The following is an 18082-nucleotide window of genomic DNA, read 5'->3' on the forward strand; positions in this document are numbered from 1 at the left end:
TAATTACATTTAATGAAAAAAAGGAAAAAACTATATGAAATTCATTATTCTGGAGAGAAAATGATATCATGGAATGGCCTGCTGGAACATTAAAAAAATGATTTTATGGAGAGAAAAATCATCTTCAAATCTAGTGTAGGTTTTCCAAGAAGAATAAAATGAGTTTCATTCTTTTTGGTCTTTAATTGTTCGCAGGTTTTAGAGTGCATGGAGACTTTTTGCAACCATTAGCCGCAGCATGGAATATACCAAATTTGAAAAATTAATGAGAGAAATTATCATGGTCACTTTTTTACTTTGTTTTTTCTTCTTTGGCACTACATAAGTCAATAAATGAGGGAAACTATCATTGTCCTAAGCAAGAACTCAGCAAATGTTTGGATCAAAGTTGAGATCAGATTCAAATGTACTGTTTTACTCTGGAAGCAACAAATCTTTCAACCTCAATTCATGCATTGGAACTCACATTTTAATATTGAAATTCGGAAAAATATTTTTAGTGACTTGGAACCACACATGCATTTTACACAGTTTTGTTCAGTTGACTACACTCCACATGATGTTAAAGCAAGAGTGTATATATCAATAAAATATGTTTATATGAAACAATGCAATGTATAAAATAAAAGCAAGTCAAATATTGGCACATCTTTAACTCTAGAACCATAGAACAGAAAGTAACAATTCAACGATAAGCTCAATTATGGGAGAAGAACAAGTGCATAAATTCTACTTCGAATGTTAGGCTGATCAACGGCATATAACTAATATATACAGCGAGATCTGTTTATGCTTTTACAAAAACACATGTTACAAAATGCGATCAAAAGTGAAAAGAATAATGAAATCCTCAAACATGCACAAGCCTCCCTACAGATACTTCTAACCTCTATCTACATGTACTATTCTGGATTCATTGGATTAACACCATAAAATAATTTGTTGCCAAGAACATGGTAAACCAGGGAATAACTTGGTATTCTGGTCCCCACAATCATATCCAAAGGAAAGGATGCACAGTCCTTACGTGTGACATGATCAATGAGATTGATATGTAGCTAATCAGATTTCTTTAAGCAGGAATCAGATGTGTACCACAGTCCTGACGTAAAATCTATATTCACTTTTAGTTTCGTTCTACATTTGGAACTGATGAAAGTCTCTCTTCCAGGTCTGCCAGCAAATCTTGATATTCTGTAAATGCTGGGTGTGACTGTTGTGCAAAGGAAACAGATAGGAACATCATATTTAGTTCATTCAAGCGTACATGTCATGATGCCAAGACAATAACCTACAACAAATAGATATACCTCCATAGTGGTGCTGTACGTTTTCCACAACCGAACATCATGACTGAACAAGTCAAAAAGAACCTAAAAAATCTCAAAAGAATACACTGGTCAACAAAATTGAACCCTTTCTAAAATGGAAAAAGATCCACGTAATATCTCCCTTAGATACATTTGGCAATCTCTTTAAAAGAAAAAAAAATACAAAATTGGCATATGAAACATGTTCCCGGCAAGACAATCTAAAAATAAGTTTCACTTGTATGTGTAGGCAGTTACCCCAAAAAAATCCGGATGCACATTCCCTCGTTTCTTACTCAAATGGATCAATAAGCCACTATCTTTTTCTTTCTGTCAAACAACTAAATGGGTAATAAGTTTATGCGGTAGTTGTTACTAAGGATACACACACACACAAACTAAAGAGTACGGTTTTCTCTTTGGTTTGCCCATTAACTTATAAAGCATGTCATACTGAGGGACCTTGTCACACTACAATTATGTCAAAAGAAAGAGATAAGACAGGAAAAAGAGCCATATTAACTTGGACATGCTTTACACAAGTCACAACTGACGTATTTTGAATTCATCATATAGATCGATAGAGAAACAGATGGAGATGTAAACCATAGGTTCAAGCAGGGTATATGAAATAGAGTGCTTCAAGGGCTATATGACAAAAAGGTAACACTCAAGCTCGAAGGAAAATTTTACCACAATCATAAGGGCTAAAATTCATATGGAACTAAATAAATGTTAAACAATGTAAAGTTAACAAGAAAATAAACTCTATGTAAGAGATGACAAATGTTGCCCTGAATGAGTGAACATTCTGGACAAAATGGGATTAGGAATGTATTAGAAAAAAGGTTGGGGTAGTACCTACGATGGAAAAGATGGAAAAAAAGTCATATTAGCTAATTCAGACATGCATGACGATGAGTCATAAAGGCCCCACCCAGAAAAAAAGAGTATACTTAAGGGCCTGATTGTCTTACATTCAGAAACAATTCCTCCCACCAAACAAGTTCCAATGGAAAAATTCGGGTACCCATCCCAACTACGTTCAATAGTTCATAACCCATTCTATTAAACTAGCCAAATCTCTCTCTTCTTTTTTTGGCTTATAATTTCAACATTAGTTTTGATGAATTCATGTCAGCATAATTTCAGATCTTGCTGTCCTGTACAGACAAAAGTCAAACATACCTCGGAACGTCTTAAGAGAGTAGCCAGGACAACTATCCATTCCTTAAACTTCACAGAGCACATATGTGCCAGGAGAAAATCAGCATCCAAGCGGCTCTGTAATGTTCCCATTTGAAACTGATACCAAAAAATAATGTTCAATAATGGAGAAAAAAAACTACATAAAATATCAGGACAGATCTATACAAGTTCATGCCAAATGATCATAGATTTTATAGCGTATTAAAAATTGGCTTCAGAAATCAGTAACCCCCTTTACTTGGTTATTTTTTTTATTAAGGTATCACTGAAGAAAGCATCACTATGACAATATGACATCCCAACTAGATTGGCATCTCATATCTTACCAATCACCCACTCTCCCAAGGATATGTATATAAAAGAGAAAAAGAAACAGCAAGACAAAAAAAAAATCATGGGGGACCTAATCAAAATTCATGAATCAAGAAAATCTATATTCCAGCACACCAAACCTATTTCTAAAAAAATAAAAACTTAAAGGAATAACATCCAGCCACATGAACTCAATCTTAGTCAACCCCCAAATTAGCAAGTCTATCAGTCAACACATCTATTTCTCTTCCTATAAATGTGAGAAATTTCAAAATTCACAATGTTACACATAGCCAAGAACCACTTCCATCTTCCCTTGATATCATAACGTTCTCCATAGAAAAAGAAAATTTACCAAAGAGAGAAAAGAAGGAAAATAAAACAAGAGGATAAAGAATTCTCCAATATCACAAGACCTCCTTTAGAGCATAATTGACCAATTTCATTAAGTTAGCATAACAAACCTATCTAACAAGCTCATATCTAAACCACAAACCTTGTACCAAAATATACCAGGCCACGGAAACAGTTTGTAGTCTTATTAGAGAATAGAACTAAGGCTTGAGTAAATAAAAAAGAAGAAAAGGTACACCAAGTATGAAAGATTTCACGCATCCTATAACAACTATAGGAAGAGAGGTTGAAAAGAGAAAAGGTGATGTAAAAACCAATGAAATGGAAATGTTAAAATCCAAAACCTTTTGGCTTATTAGTTCAAGCCCAGAAGCGAAATTCTCCAACCGAGCACTTCCTTCTCTTTCGCGTTGTAAATACTCCTACAATTGGTGCCATTGAACAATTTAAACACTTAAAAGTAGAAAGAAAGTTATCTTAGGGATTAGAAAAATCAATCAGCAAGATCTTACCACTAAACCAAACTGAGTGCCTTTTACAAATGCAACCAGCTTGGAGAGCTCTTTCCCAGCCATCAGGTAACTAGCATGATTTTCTAAAATATTCTTAACAGAGGTAACATGGGCACTTTGTTCTTTGAATGAGGAGCTGCTCCATAGATAATTACTAGTTAGTATGGTTGGCAACTTTGATGCTGGAGCAACCAAAAAAACATAATTGACTAAAGTTTACATGAACCTTTTATCTAATGATTGCTTCCTCTCACTAGAACGAAAAAGAAAATAGCCTAAAAATCTTGGAGACAGTTTATCTGAATCAGCAGATGCTTGGTCATGCTCCCGACCAGATCTTAGCAAGAACCGCACCTTAGAACCCAAAACAGAATAGTTAACAAAACGGAACTTATACAAGATTTATTACTTGACCAGCAAAAATGAACAGTCCAATAGCATTTCAAAATAATACCAGCTCCCCAGCAAGCTCATACAGTGATTCATCAAGTGTTGCCTGTAAAAGTTTGATAATCACATTATTGATGTAACTAAAGTTCATTAAATCAAACAGAAAAAAAAAAAACAACTTAAGCAATCAAATCCCAAACCTGTAATAATCGTAAAGCACAGTACTGACTGACAGCAGGACCTTCCAGTTTGGCAATGACCTGTTATATTCATATGAAATTTATTAAATTTAACTAAGCAAGTCTAAAATATACTTAATACTACAATAATACCAGAAAAAAAAATCCTATGTTATATTTTTTAAAGTAACAGTGCACCATGTGAGAGAATAGTCTAACCGCTCAGAAAATTTAAAACCTAATAAATGTCAGAATTGTCATTCCTAATGCAACATTCAATTCATAAACCAATTCTTTCAGAAAGGAGAAACCTTGGCATGAATAAAAGAACAAACTAATTATGATTTAAAATTGAATCAAACAAATCTTATTATAAGAAAGCAAGCACAGAATGATAAAATATTAGCATTCCTACAGATAAAGGGACCTATTAAGAAAGGCAAGTAAGTCTTACAAGTATATAGCATGCTGCAGTGCGGTACCATCTACCTTGAAAGCATTCCTCAAACAATCTATACAGAAACCCCCAAAAGAATTAGACATCCAAAATATACAATGAAAAAACATTTACAACAAAATTTCACATAGTAATCAAAGTTGAAATTAAAATGAAAAGCATAGATGCTTGAAGGGCATACTCAGTTGATCTTCCAGCAGCAGCAAATAAATCTGCCCAATGACGACCATCGGTTTTTCTTGCAACACTTACAACAACATCAAGGTACTCTGGAAAATTCCTGATCAGGTCACAGGTCTTCTCTAAAAGGGAGCTTTTAACAGGTTTAACAACTGAGATCTGGTTCTTGTTCACATTTGGCCTGGAATAATTGGCGTGACAATTAAACAGCCAACACAAAAACCATAAGGCAACTAAGTTTTACACCAAGAAATCACTGCATCCATGCTTAAGCAAAGGAAAACGCAGAGAAACTACAGCCAACTACACCACCAAACTTCCTCAGCTCAAATTAATATCATATTTCAGATTACAGGAATGATCGGATCATGAGATGTAAGTCCTGCTGATTTATAAATGAAGGCTTCAGCAGGTAAATTTCAAAGTGTTTGGGGTTTATAACTTCTAGACAAGTTTTCAGTTTGAAGAAAACCAAAATATTGATCCAACCAGTGAATTAAACTCTGTTTTTATGAAGGCTGTTAAAGGTGAATGGCACCTTTAAGGCACTAAAATCAGCAGCCAGAACACATGATGAAATATTTACAAAAATATAAACTTTTACATTGTAACTATTATATTTAACGTATAAATCAAGTCTAACAAAATTCCATATTATTTAAAAACTATATGATATTTTATATACAATATCAAATCTAAAATACAAGCAAATAGCTATTATCAGATTACAGTACACATCTACAAATGCCAAAATATCTAAAATTTTGATTTACATGATCACAAGAATAATATCTCATGATTCAATAATTGCATTGATGAAATTTACTTCTTGAAAAGTGTTTTTAAAAGTGTAATTATACATAGTATGCCACTTACTTAGTGTTGATTGGTTCTGTCACATTTTTAGAGTATTAACATTTCAAGATTGAAGTACCTGGATATATCTGCTTCAAATACTGTAAAAAGAAGCCACTCTAGACAATGTGAAAAATGAGGCTTCTCGGCTGATAGCTCTGCCAGCCTTAAAGCTTCCTCAATTTTGTCCCTCTAGAAGAAACATAAATAAACAGGAAATAATCAGACAACTATTCCTTTTCTCTATAGAACAGGAGTTTTTTATTAAGAGAGAAATGATAAGTTAAAATAAAGGGTCTAACATGGCTCAAAAAAAATCATAAAAAATAAAAGCAACAACCCCGCAACTTTAACCAGAGAATTGCAGGCTCCCAAAACTCTTTGAATATGTGAATGTGACAGTTCTTAAATCTTATTTAATCTATTTTTCTTATACAATAGAGGTGAGAAATAAGAAGAGTAGAAACTCAGAGAATAAGCAATCCTTATAAGAAATATAAAAGACATATATGTTCCATCTAGAACAAAAACAGGACAAAATCTGTTTGACAATTCACACATCCTCTGTGATAGTTCTGAATTATTTTCTTATCAAACTCTTTGCATGTTTCAAAGCAATGGATCACAAATTATGGCAAATATGAACAAAGACTATGACAAATTCAACAAGATTAAAGACCAATTCTACTTTATATATAGTGCCTCTGAAAGTAAAAAATTGAAACTCTTATCAAACTTCTCAAAGACCAACATCAATAATGAAAATTGCAATTTTCTCTATTGCTTTCTTAGATACTTATGTTCATTACACTGTTCATATGATACCTAGTAAAAATATACCTTTGACTCCATTTCTTTTAATTTAATATTCGTATGTGACCCCAGGGTGGGAATATACATGATCGTCAATCAGAATTCAAATCATAAAGTTGCCTTAATTTATGATCATAATCCCTCTGAAAGATTCAAATTGCTTATGAAGTCACAGGCAATATAAAATCTGAAGGAAATTGGAACTCAATTCATAAAATTGGAAAAATCAAGTGATTTTTTTCGACTTCATAATCTGATCCATTTGAAAGGTTTTTGACCCAGTGTAATCTGTTGACCCAGTTTTAAAGTTAGTGGCCCTAGATTTGGTTCTATACTGTTTGAAGCTTGTCTCTGCATGACTGCAAACCCTAACATCAAAGTTGTTGTTGTTGTTGCTGCTGCTAAATCAAACCCTGAACCTAACCACCATTATTCTCCCTCCGTCTGAACAAAGCTGCAACCACCATTTCTGATGAAAGTTCTATTATTTTGGTGTTTAACCTTTGCTTTATGGTCAACAATGAAGAATCAAGCTGCGATTCAGTAAGTAATTGTTCAACTGATTCTAAAAGCTATGATCAATTATTAATTGCATTTAAGGAAACGCATGATAAAGCTAATAGACTTGTTGTCATATGTAATAAGCTAAGAAGTGCCAATAATCTTCTTGAACCTAAGGTTAAGTCTTTAGAAAAAGAGCTGCATAATGCTAAAACAGAATTAGTTACTCTTGAATTAATGTGTTTGCATGCTTCCATTAAAACCTGTGAAAACTGCAAAGGTTTAGAAAATAAAGTAGAATATCTTCTAAAAACCTTATCTAAGTTTACCATGGGTAGAGATAATCTTGAAACCATTCTAGGTTCTCAAAATGCTGTTTTAATAAAAATGGAATATAATATAACCCTGGGAAGAAGAAGAATGTTAAAAGATTATCAAGCTTCTTTGTTTCTGCTAAAACAAAGTATTCTTCTTTCAATAATTTTAAACCAATGCATTCAGTTTCCTGTTTTTATTGCATGAAGTCTGGTCATATTATATTGATTCCATTTTCTCAATATAAATAAAGCACATGCCTTGTCTCGTAAACACACAGGTTCAACTAATACCTCTCTATTTATTATAGTTTAACAATGATTTTTACCCACCTCTAGATTTAAGGTAAAATCCTGATTTTGATTGCAGAGATGATATTTATTGGTTCATATAGTGAATGCATGCCATACTAAAAAAAATCCTTTAAAGTATTGAATGAAAAAGGCAACCAAGAGACCAAAAAAACCCAAAAATAGAATATGAACCAAGAGCTCAAGAAATTATAACAATCTTCAATTTAACTCAATGCAGTACCTGAAGAAGATGGCGGAGTAAGCAGTGAAGTATTGTTTGTGCTTGAGGAGATGGTTCAAAACATGGAAATTCAGCACTTGATGAAAATGACATTCTCTGGGAAACACCAACAACTACACCAGCATTTGGAAGAAGACCCAAAGGGTAAACTTCACGATCAAACTCCAGCTCTGGGTCCAACTAAAAATTGTGGCAAATATCAGAAAATTAACTGATTTCAGAATGAAGGAATGACTGAAGTTATTTGTTTCAAATAGAATAAATTGTTTTTTCTTTACAAGATCTATTATCTACCAGATAAATTGTAAGACAATGCAGAAATTACTCAATAAAGGAAACAGAGTAAAGAAGATAAGAAGTCAGATATGATGTGTAGTTCTTCATTTAGAGTGAAACCAGAGTATTATAATATGAAGCCAATCACATACACAAACTACGTGGACCTTCAATTGCATGTGATTTCTTCATAATTATAATACAATATAAACAAAAAAATCTGAAAGGATGAATACAATGTCAAATGTTAAGGGAAGAAAATTTTGAATAAATGAATATGAGGTAATGCAGTATGTTCAACGCAGCCTACAAGGTTGTAAACATCCTTTCCGGTTAATCTATACCTGTAAGAAATCTTCCTGCTTAAAAGGATTAGCACCTGGAGATGGATACCAAACCTGCAACAGTAAACTTCCATGTAAAAAATTATCAGACAGAGTAAAAAGGAAATACACCACAGGGTGAATCAAGAGTTAAAAACCTAGTCAAATTTAGGGAAGTACATACAGCGAATAGGAAAGATCTTAACAGTTTACCTGCATTCCCCGATGACCATAATCTAACCATGAAACTTCTTCAATCAAATTTGTTTTATCCTCAGACTGGCCACAGGTGACCCAAAACAGTTCGACCGAATCAGTAAGATTTCTCTCCCGTCCATCATCCAGATCAAGAAGTGAAAGCTCCCCGTTTGCCCTCAATATCAAACATCTAGAACAAAAAACACTTTCATGAGGAATGTAATGTGAAAATATAAGCCCACCTCCTCCTGCATTGGATGCTTCCATCCTAGTTAATTTTTCTTAGCACAAAACAATAAGGAAAAAAAATTTCTCAAGATGAATTATTAGTTAGAGAAAAATAGCACTAAGGACAGCAACAAAATTAGAGAAATAGCGAACCAAATTGGAGAAAGTAAGTAAGGCTGTTCACAAGAACATATACCTAGCTGGCTCTCTTGTTAATGAATCTGATGAAACTGAACTGTAATTGTTTGAAATAGATTCTCTTGGAAGTTGATCAGGAATGAATCGCATCGCAGCAGGATGGCTCTTGGCAGTCATAATTGAAAGTTCTCGTACTGCAGAAAGCTGTTTGTCATGTTATCACTTAAAAATGTATAACAATGCAGGATTTATAGAAGAAAACTTAAATAAATAAAAAGGGCATAACAAGCAATAGTCTTACTTGAGGCCAAAAAAAGTAGAAGAACTATTTGAAAGTATGCATTTACCTGTAAATCTGGACTTCCTGAAGGAGATAATTCACCAAATAATTTCACATGGAATATGTGGACATCAAATGGTCTATAAGTAAGCAGCATATGATCTTGGTACACATCCATCACCATTGGTTTAGCAAGCAACGGTTTTCGACAGAGTAATGAACTTTGATCAAGGTGATATCTTGGGTAAAAGAGCAATTCATACCTGAAGATAAAATGAGGAGACACAAGAGACAGTGGATTTAGAACAAAATGGTGTTGCATAATGCTACAAAAAGACATAATTTAAATGAGACCTATTTCTTTTCTTGTGTGTGGACATCTACTAGAATTAGGCTTTTTCATACATGTACATTGCTCAACACCACTTGATTATGAAAGATATTTTGACTAGCACTAAAATTTGTGAAGCATCAACAACATGTAACATGTTAAGTGACAAGAGTATCTCACGTGTTGGATGAATCAACATAGTTGCAGACAACAACAATTTTGCCCAGCCATAACAAGCCTTTACACTGAATCTTTTGCTCTTGAGTAACATCTCCAAATACTCTCCATCTTTTCAGTCGTATGTCATACAATATCAAACCATGAAGACCAGCAATAGCTAAGTACATCCCATCCTGGCTGGCTGCCACATGTTGAACAGGCCAGTTTTGGGAAATATAAGAAACCTGCACAAGCTTTTCAACTTTAGAAGGGATTTCCATACAGCAAATTACATGTTCACAATTTGACAATCAAACACGTAACTGGAAGCTTAAGATGTAGCATTTTAAGTTCATCCGTCTCTTCTGACTGCACAATGAGTAGACGGTCTTCTCCATAAATCACTTGACGGATATATGTAGTGCCTGAAACACCTCTGCTAAGACAGCATTTCCCAAATGAGAACGATAGAATTCTCTCGGAACACCCCTCCTCAATAGCATAAAGTCTATATCCATATTCATCCCACTGCATCAGTGAGGTACCACCCATCAATGATTCATACTTACAATCATGGTTTGATTTAGCAATTGGGGAAGACATGGAACTTAAGCCTATTTGTCGGACAGTTGACATCAAGCGACAACCAGAAACGGACCAAACTGTAAGCCCTCTTAACTTCCACCCGACTGCAAAAGCGGAATTATCGGGTGTCCAAGCAATGCAACTAACAGGACCAGTGTCATCCATTGAATATCTGCAATTTAATATTTCAAGCCATCAAACCAAACTCCATCTAAATAAAAGGAAAATACTCTCTAGAGTGAGTTTGTATCTAAAGTGCACAAGAGTGTATCCACACTTGATCTTAAAAAAGTATATCATGATCTTACCCACTCAAATTCAATGGTGGATACATCCTTATTTGTGCAATTTATAGATAAGCTCATTTTAGAGGAGCCTTATCTGTAAATGACATTCAACACAAGTCCCAATATACTGTAAGATAGAGATAACTATAGTCATATGTCTTCTTACACTCTGAAATTGCATGCATTCAATAGACAGCAAAGAAATGTAATTTTATAATGACTGGTTTTGGATAACTATGGTCATTGCTGATCTTTCCAATAATGTTAACTGTGACTATATACTTTCAAAACATAAAAAAAAAGTAATAAAAATGAGATAGCATTAACATCAAGGATACATAACACAACATTAGACCGGGTATTTATTCATAATCTTTGAGAGAACTTGTGTGTCAAGCTTGGAAAAGTATATCATGAAGGTTTCAATCTGATACTGATTCCTTAGATGTATAATAAACAAAACTTACCCCCAGTCATACAAAGAGACTGCACGTATAAGTGATACTGATTCTGCCAAATCATACAACTCCACTGTTCCTCTTTTAGTACCAACAGCAAGAATTTGCTGCTCTAGAGCTACTGAGGCACAGACAGCATCCCCACCAGACAACCTCTTTTCTGCTTTGATACAGTCAACTTGCTTTAGGCCTTTTTTACTCACAGAACATGAGACAAGTTGCCCATCAGAATACAAGACAAATAGCAACCTCAATGGAAGGCAAAGTTCAAGTTGATTGATTTCAGACTTTTTAGGAATAACATGGTTGAACATAACAGACTTCGGTTGAGTTTTAGGAGAAAGACCATTCTCTAGTGTAGGTGGCAGTTGAGAACTGTCAAAGCTAGCAGTGGGTTGTGGATCAAATTCAAAAGCCCCAAAGAACTGTTCAGGAGATCAAAAAATCATAGTAATATTGTTAAAAAAAATTATTGTATTACATGGCTGAATATTGCTGGATATCAATGATCATACAATGTCCAAAATTGTTTAGTCGAGTATTTTAAATTACCTCCCCTTTCCAAGACATGCTGTATAAAGTTCCATCAGAAAGTCCGAGTAACATATGTTTGTTATCACAGACAATATTGCTCCTGGCAAAACAGTAGAATAAAAAGAAGTATCAAAATCACACTGCAAATGGCTTCAGATTTAAACTATGATACAGAGTGAAGCACAGAAAGTTGACACTTTCTAGGAAACATTGAGGAATTAGAAGTTTATAACTTGGTATGGCCAGTGGGTTAAAAAGAGATCGTGTAGGAAACATTGAGGAATTAGAAGTTTATAACTTGGTATGGCCAGTGGGTTAAAAAGAGATCGTGTAGACACCCAATTGTGATAATAATTAATAACCCATAATATGACACATACCGTTGATACCAATAGTTACTTTGTAAAGCATTGGCCCTTACACAATCAAATGGATACAGACTTTTACAAGAGGCATATTCTTCAGAGCTAATACAATACTCCTTCTACTTTTTATTTACAAATACCTATACTCTTTACTTCTCTCTTCATTTCCTATCTATCAGGAAGACATTACACTCAATTTCAACTATCACAAACTAATAAACATACGTTTTGTTGGTTTTGTAAAATGGACGATATACAATTTTTAATTACTAAAAAAAACTCTATTCAATTCACATTCCACAATCCATACCAGTAGGAGTCTAATACTTTTGTTCAATCAAACTAATTCATTTCATATAGATGAAGAAAATTATAAAATCAAAACGAGAAGGAAACTTACACAGACAAATCCTTTACTGCAAAAGGAACTTGCTCTGTAAGCAGAAGAGAAATGATAGCAAGGCACAAAGCAGGTGGATGTCTCCCACCAGTGTGTATTCTTTTATCCGAGAACTGGACTTTGAAAATATGAAGAAAGAAGCTAGATGTCTGCAGATGGAAAATATAGAAGCATAAGGAAGATGAATATGACTGGATGATTTATACTTAGAAAGTAAAGTTGGTCATTCATTAATCATATATCAAAAGACTAGCAAACTTACAAGAATAGCAATTAATTTGGCATCAGGGCTCCACACGGCCTGCAAGTTTTCTCCTTCCCTCTGCAATGAATCTGAATCTCTCTTGTACTTCCCCAATCTCACTCTATGCTGAACCAACAAAAAATCATAAACACTGTTAAGCCCAAACTCTTTATACCACATTACAGCAATCATCCCCATATATCCCATGAAACCCACTTCATCTTTCATCCTAAAATTTAAAAATAAATATATACCCATTATACTTAACTTCAATTACCCACATTTCAGAAACTCACCTCCATCAAAACCCAGTTAACATTTTTTCCCAAAAAAAAAAAAATATTAACACAATTGAGTATAATCACAAATTCCCAATAAACTCGCATTAATGAAAACCAGTCCACACACAAAAACAACACACACACATTGATTCAAACACCCACATTTAAGAATCCCACCTCCAGGAAAACCCATATCAATTCTCTCAAAAAACAAAAGAATTTATACAGAACCCAACCACACAACCGGTAAAACACGGATCCATGTACCTGGGAAGTGCTCCAAAGTTCAAAGTGAGTGGGGGAGACAACGAGCAACGTGCGATTGATGACTTTGAGGTACACAATCTTGTGTGCAGATGCACACAGTCCTTGCTCGAGAAGGATGACCTGAGGCCACCCATATGCCATATACATGTTTTTCCTCTTGTCTTCTCAGATTTGGTTGTGATTGTTACAATCTGTGACGGATCTAGAATAAGCAGAGCGATATGAGGAACTGCAAAACCGAGATCATGAGCATTTCCTAAGGACGCTAATTGTTCAGCTTTGATCCACGATTCGGATTTGCGATTGGAACAACAACAACCAAGTTCAACTACAAGGCCACCCCAACAACACACTGAAAATTAAATTAGAATATCGTTTTTCTCACAGAAAATTGTATGCATAGTAATACTCATAAATAATAAATTAATAACAATTCATCTCTATACATCAATCTATATGCCACGTAATAAATATTTTCTATTAATTTACATTGCCATACAATTCAAATATATATATATATATATATATGTATATATGTATGTATGATTTTAATTTTAATACGTGATTAAGTTGTTTTAATTTATCATAAATTTTTATATTTGTAGAATTTTACCTTTTAATTCCTATTCTTAAAATTTACCACCTATAGTCTTTTCATGTATAATTTTATTTTCTAATTTTATACGTATTTTTTTGTTTAATTTTATAAAATATTAAAAATAGTATATATAAAGATTAAAATAAAAACTTAAAGTGTAAGTATAAATAAAAATTATATTATTTTATAAATTATTGGACTATTAACTAATTAAGATCACTTATAAAAGATAATTTACGATTAAATGGTTGCTTATATATAAATAAAAGTCTTAGATATTATTATATATTAATAGATTTTGTTAGATATTTTAATGCATAAAATATATTTTGCTTATATATAAATAAAAGTATGAAATATTATTATATATTATTAGATATTTTTATGTGTGTAGGGTATATTTTTGTTTCATATAAACATAACTTTATGAGAGAGTTTTTTTTTTATTTTAATAAAATTAAAAGATTGTTTTTTCTTTATCTATGGAAATTATTTAGATTTCCCATTTCGAAATCAATTTTTTTCTATTTGTGGAATGTGTAATTTAAAGAAAATTATAAATTCTGGATAAAATTTTAGGAAAGTGTAAATTTTTTTAAAGATTTTATTCATTTCATTGTAAAGGAAGGTACGAAAAGTAATTATGGAGTGCAAATGCAAAAGCTTTTATTTTATTGACTTGGGGCTGATGAATGTGTATGTTATTTTTTGTTAATGGGCTTCACCCAATTTTAGCTTTAGGACTGCTTCTTCCTGCACCTCCATATGTTCTTGTGCCACCTCCATATAAAATGTGAACATTTTATCTGTCACCTCATCGATATATATATATATATATATATATATATATATATATATATATATATATATATATATATATATATATATATTTCGTACTACATCATCCGGAAGCTAATTTTGGATTTGGAAATAGCTTACGGATTATGTAATCCAAAATATATTTTTAAAATAATCCGAAAGTCTGGATTTGAGAGTAGCTTCCGGAATATGTAATTTGGAAACACATTTAAAAAAAGACTTTCAGATTAAAATTCAAAAATAAATCTCATATTAGAAAAGCCTTCCGAATTATGTAATCCAAAAAACTAATCATGCATCTCAAAAAGACTTATAGATTACATAATCCGAAAGCTAATTACAAATTCAAAAAAAAAATAACTTATATTATGTAATCTGAAATATTACATAAGAACGTTTTTGGAATACAAAAATTTATTTATGGAAGTGAGATAATAACATTTGGAGGTGCAGGAAGAAACAATTTAGTTTTAGACTTTTACTTCCTACAAATCCTATTTTTGGACCTGAAGCTCCTCAGAAAGGTTCTTTCTCCCTGCACCATATCAATTTTAATATCCATCCAACATAAAATTTAAAACCCAAAAATTCTCTTTTCATCTTTATTTTCAAAAAAAAATATCAAATGAAAAAAAGCATACGCACTGACTTTTAGATTTATGCATTCGGAACACCATTGCGTTTTTTATTTTCATATATGAAACAATTACGGATATCCAAATCCGAAAGCAATCAATTCTTCTTTAAACTTCCAGACAACACCACTTAGAAAATCTTCGAATTTCCCTATTCGGATTAGATAAAACACTTTTGGATATACAAATTCAAAATTCACCAGTTTCACGAAAACTCACATTCTTCTCTGATGAACAATGTATATCACAACCCACCAACACTGTCTTCTTCGATGCACCCTTCTCCTTCGTCGACAACTCTTCTATTTGCCGCTGGAAAATTAGCTTTTCCAAAATAACTGTTTTTCCTTTTCTTAAAGTCACTTCTAGATCATCTCTTGTGGACATTTTTCAGAACACACTCTTTTTGAATTCATGAAATAAATTTGGAACCCGTTTTAAAATAGGAAGATTTTGGGAGCAAAATTTCTAAAATAAAATTTTCGGAGCGATTAACTACATTAACAAACTTTCGAGAACATGTTTTTTAAAACAAAACTTTCTGAAACGTATAATATCTTTCGAAATGCATTTTTTTAATGAATTTTCTAGAGTAAGCTTGTGTTTTAGAGAGAGCTTCATAGAACAAATTTTATGTGTTCTTCTTCGTCTAATTGCAGCGTTCTCCTTCTCTTCTTCTTCTACAACGATGATGGTGCAACAACGATGATTATAGGGAGAAGCGGAGAGAAAATTCAATCATTTTACACAGTTATGAGGGTGCAGGTTCTAGAGTAGGGGTGTAGGAAGTAAAGGCCTTTGATTTTGAAGTGCTTTTAGGACTTATTTTCTTATGGGCTGATTCTCCCTCCACTATATCAATTTAGACATGCACCCAACACACTAACGTAAATTTTTGTCTTTTGGATATTCATATTCGTAAATCAAATTACAAAATTCCAAATATACAAATTCAGAATTAATATGTCACTTCCAGATTTTACCATCCAGAAGTTTACTTGAACAACATAAATGACCTTTCGGATGTCAATATCCATACGTAAACATAAATGAGTTCCGGAACTCATAACTCATTTCTGGATATAACTATCCGGAAGCTTAAATAAAATACAAAAATGACTTTCCATATTTTGAAATCCATAATATATAAAACTCACTTCCAAATTTGTGCATCCATAATAAGCAAAAATAAAATCAAAGGCAATGTTGAGTTTTAAATTTTCTCTTGGGTGTAATTGCCTTCTTATATATGTTGCTAAAGCCTGCCCTGAGCTCTTGGATAATGGTATGCAACTTTGGGTCTTGCCTCTTTTAATATTTGGCAATTGATTCCTGCACCATATAACTGCACCCAATTTTAGATGAAAAGACGAAAATGCTCTTAAAAAAATGGAATACATATAAAAATACATTTTGAATCCCATTTTCCAGAACACAATAATCTCTTTCAGATCTACTTTTTTGGAATGTATTATTTTAATTCCGAATTTTCTTATTTGGAATGAAATTTTTTATTTTTGTTCAAAATTTTTATTTTTGAATTTTTATTTCCAAAATACAATAATCACTTTTGGATCTATTTTTTAAGAATATATTATTTTCAATTCCGAATTTTTATTTTCAAAATAAATGGTATTTTCGGAATTTAAATATTTTGTTCGGTAGAGGTTAAAAATGTTGGGTGTAGGAAGTCTTGCCTTAATATTTTTCTCCTCTTAAAAACACTTCATACTTTTGCTAGTTTAAACAAAGGCAAACATAACCTATTTGTACTATAATAATAAAAAATTGCTTAATATTTTTTATTTTTTTTCTGTTTTGTTATAAGAGCTAATTATTAAATCACTAATTAAACTGGATAATTTAAAATGAGTTGGAATAACATTTTTTTTTAATACATGATTACTTTTTGTGGACTCAACTTATTTAAGTTTTGCCTTTTTGCAATGTTTTTCTTTCCGTGTTCTAATAGTAATCATGGATTGAATTTTTCAAGATTTAGTCTAAATTCAATAAAACAAAATAGATATAAAATCCAAATACATTTCACTAGATTAAATTGATTTGAATTTTTTAATTTAATTTAAATTAAATTAAATATAGATTTAATTTATTTTGTTAATTAGATTTAATTTAATGTGGGATCGACCTAATTACCTGACATGAGATCAACTTAATTCATCTTGATATGGTCTCGACTCGATGTAGGTTCAATGTCCTGATCTAATAGAGACCCAATTCTACATGGTAAGATTAAATACAAGGTTGAGAGTGATAGTATTAATAATGATAATTATGACAACGTTGACAATATAAGAATACCACAAAAAGTGATGTCACTAATGATAGTTTTTTTTATCAGCAATAAATATTGAATAACAGGAACCACTTAAGGTGATTCAACCTTATACATACCTATATAATATCAATTTCTCAGGTCTCCCAAACCAACAAAATGAGAGAAACAAAAAAATCTACCACTAAAAATTCGTACAAACCCGTACAATCTCATACAAACTCAAAAAAAAATCATACAAACTCAAAACAAACCCAATACAATATCACGGCAACCAAAACAAGGGGCAAAAAGAACAACATCCCTTATCCACCAACTCAGACACCAACCCAGACACTAACCGAACAGCCCACAAAAACCAACAACTATCGAAATAGAGATACCTATCACCCTAGACTGGGTCATGCCAATTAAATCGATTTCAAACACGATAAAGGAGCAAGACACCAGTCAGAAAAG

General features: G+C 32.5%; 1 protein-coding gene across 3 annotated transcripts; it reads right to left on the reverse strand.

The window, feature by feature from the left end:
- Window positions 1–678: 678 nt before the first annotated feature.
- On the reverse strand, window positions 679–13692 carry LOC137823759 (RIC1-like guanyl-nucleotide exchange factor). Of its 3 annotated transcripts, XM_068629018.1 has the most exons (23): window positions 13276–13692; window positions 12746–12853; window positions 12484–12632; window positions 11737–11818; window positions 11194–11609; window positions 10179–10611; window positions 9876–10099; window positions 9432–9627; window positions 9143–9288; window positions 8734–8908; window positions 8542–8595; window positions 7922–8101; window positions 5838–5950; window positions 4905–5084; window positions 4721–4778; window positions 4288–4347; window positions 4152–4193; window positions 3924–4051; window positions 3698–3833; window positions 3530–3607; window positions 2499–2615; window positions 1311–1373; window positions 679–1213 (listed from the first exon to the last, which is right to left on the reverse strand). In XM_068629018.1, exons 1-23 carry the CDS (start codon window positions 13420–13422, stop codon window positions 1127–1129), a joined length of 3372 nt encoding a protein of 1123 aa, XP_068485119.1. In that variant the 5' UTR covers window positions 13423–13692; the 3' UTR covers window positions 679–1126. The 3 variants fall into 3 exon arrangements, 2 of the variants coding, with proteins under 2 accessions (XP_068485119.1, XP_090149613.1); XR_016514588.1 differs by lacking the exons at window positions 679–1213; window positions 1311–1373; window positions 2499–2615; ... (1 more) ...; window positions 3698–3833; window positions 3924–4051 and having other exon boundaries at window positions 9143–9278; XM_090293487.1 differs by lacking the exons at window positions 679–1213; window positions 1311–1373; window positions 2499–2615; ... (6 more) ...; window positions 4905–5084; window positions 5838–5950 and having other exon boundaries at window positions 7963–8101; window positions 8542–8608.
- Window positions 13693–18082: the final 4390 nt, after the last annotated feature.

Source organism: Phaseolus vulgaris, chromosome 8 (assembly GCF_051622355.1).
Source record: "Phaseolus vulgaris cultivar YP4 chromosome 8, ASM5162235v1, whole genome shotgun sequence".
NCBI lineage: Eukaryota > Viridiplantae > Streptophyta > Magnoliopsida > Fabales > Fabaceae > Phaseolus > Phaseolus vulgaris.

What these genes read in the sequence shown, in the direction of transcription:
- LOC137823759 (XM_068629018.1), bottom strand. Translation starts at nt 13,422, where the DNA reads ATGTATATGGCATATGGGTGGCCTCAGGTCATCCTTCTCGAGCAAGGA. An exon ending in GCTGCTGGAAGATCAACTGA is followed by an intron (nt 4,779 to 4,904) that starts GTATGCCCTTCA and finishes GTTTCTGTATAG; the next exon opens with ATTGTTTGAGGAATGCTTTC. An exon ending in GCACTCAGTTTGGTTTAGTG is followed by an intron (nt 3,608 to 3,697) that starts GTAAGATCTTGC and finishes CACCAATTGTAG; the next exon opens with GAGTATTTACAACGCGAAAG.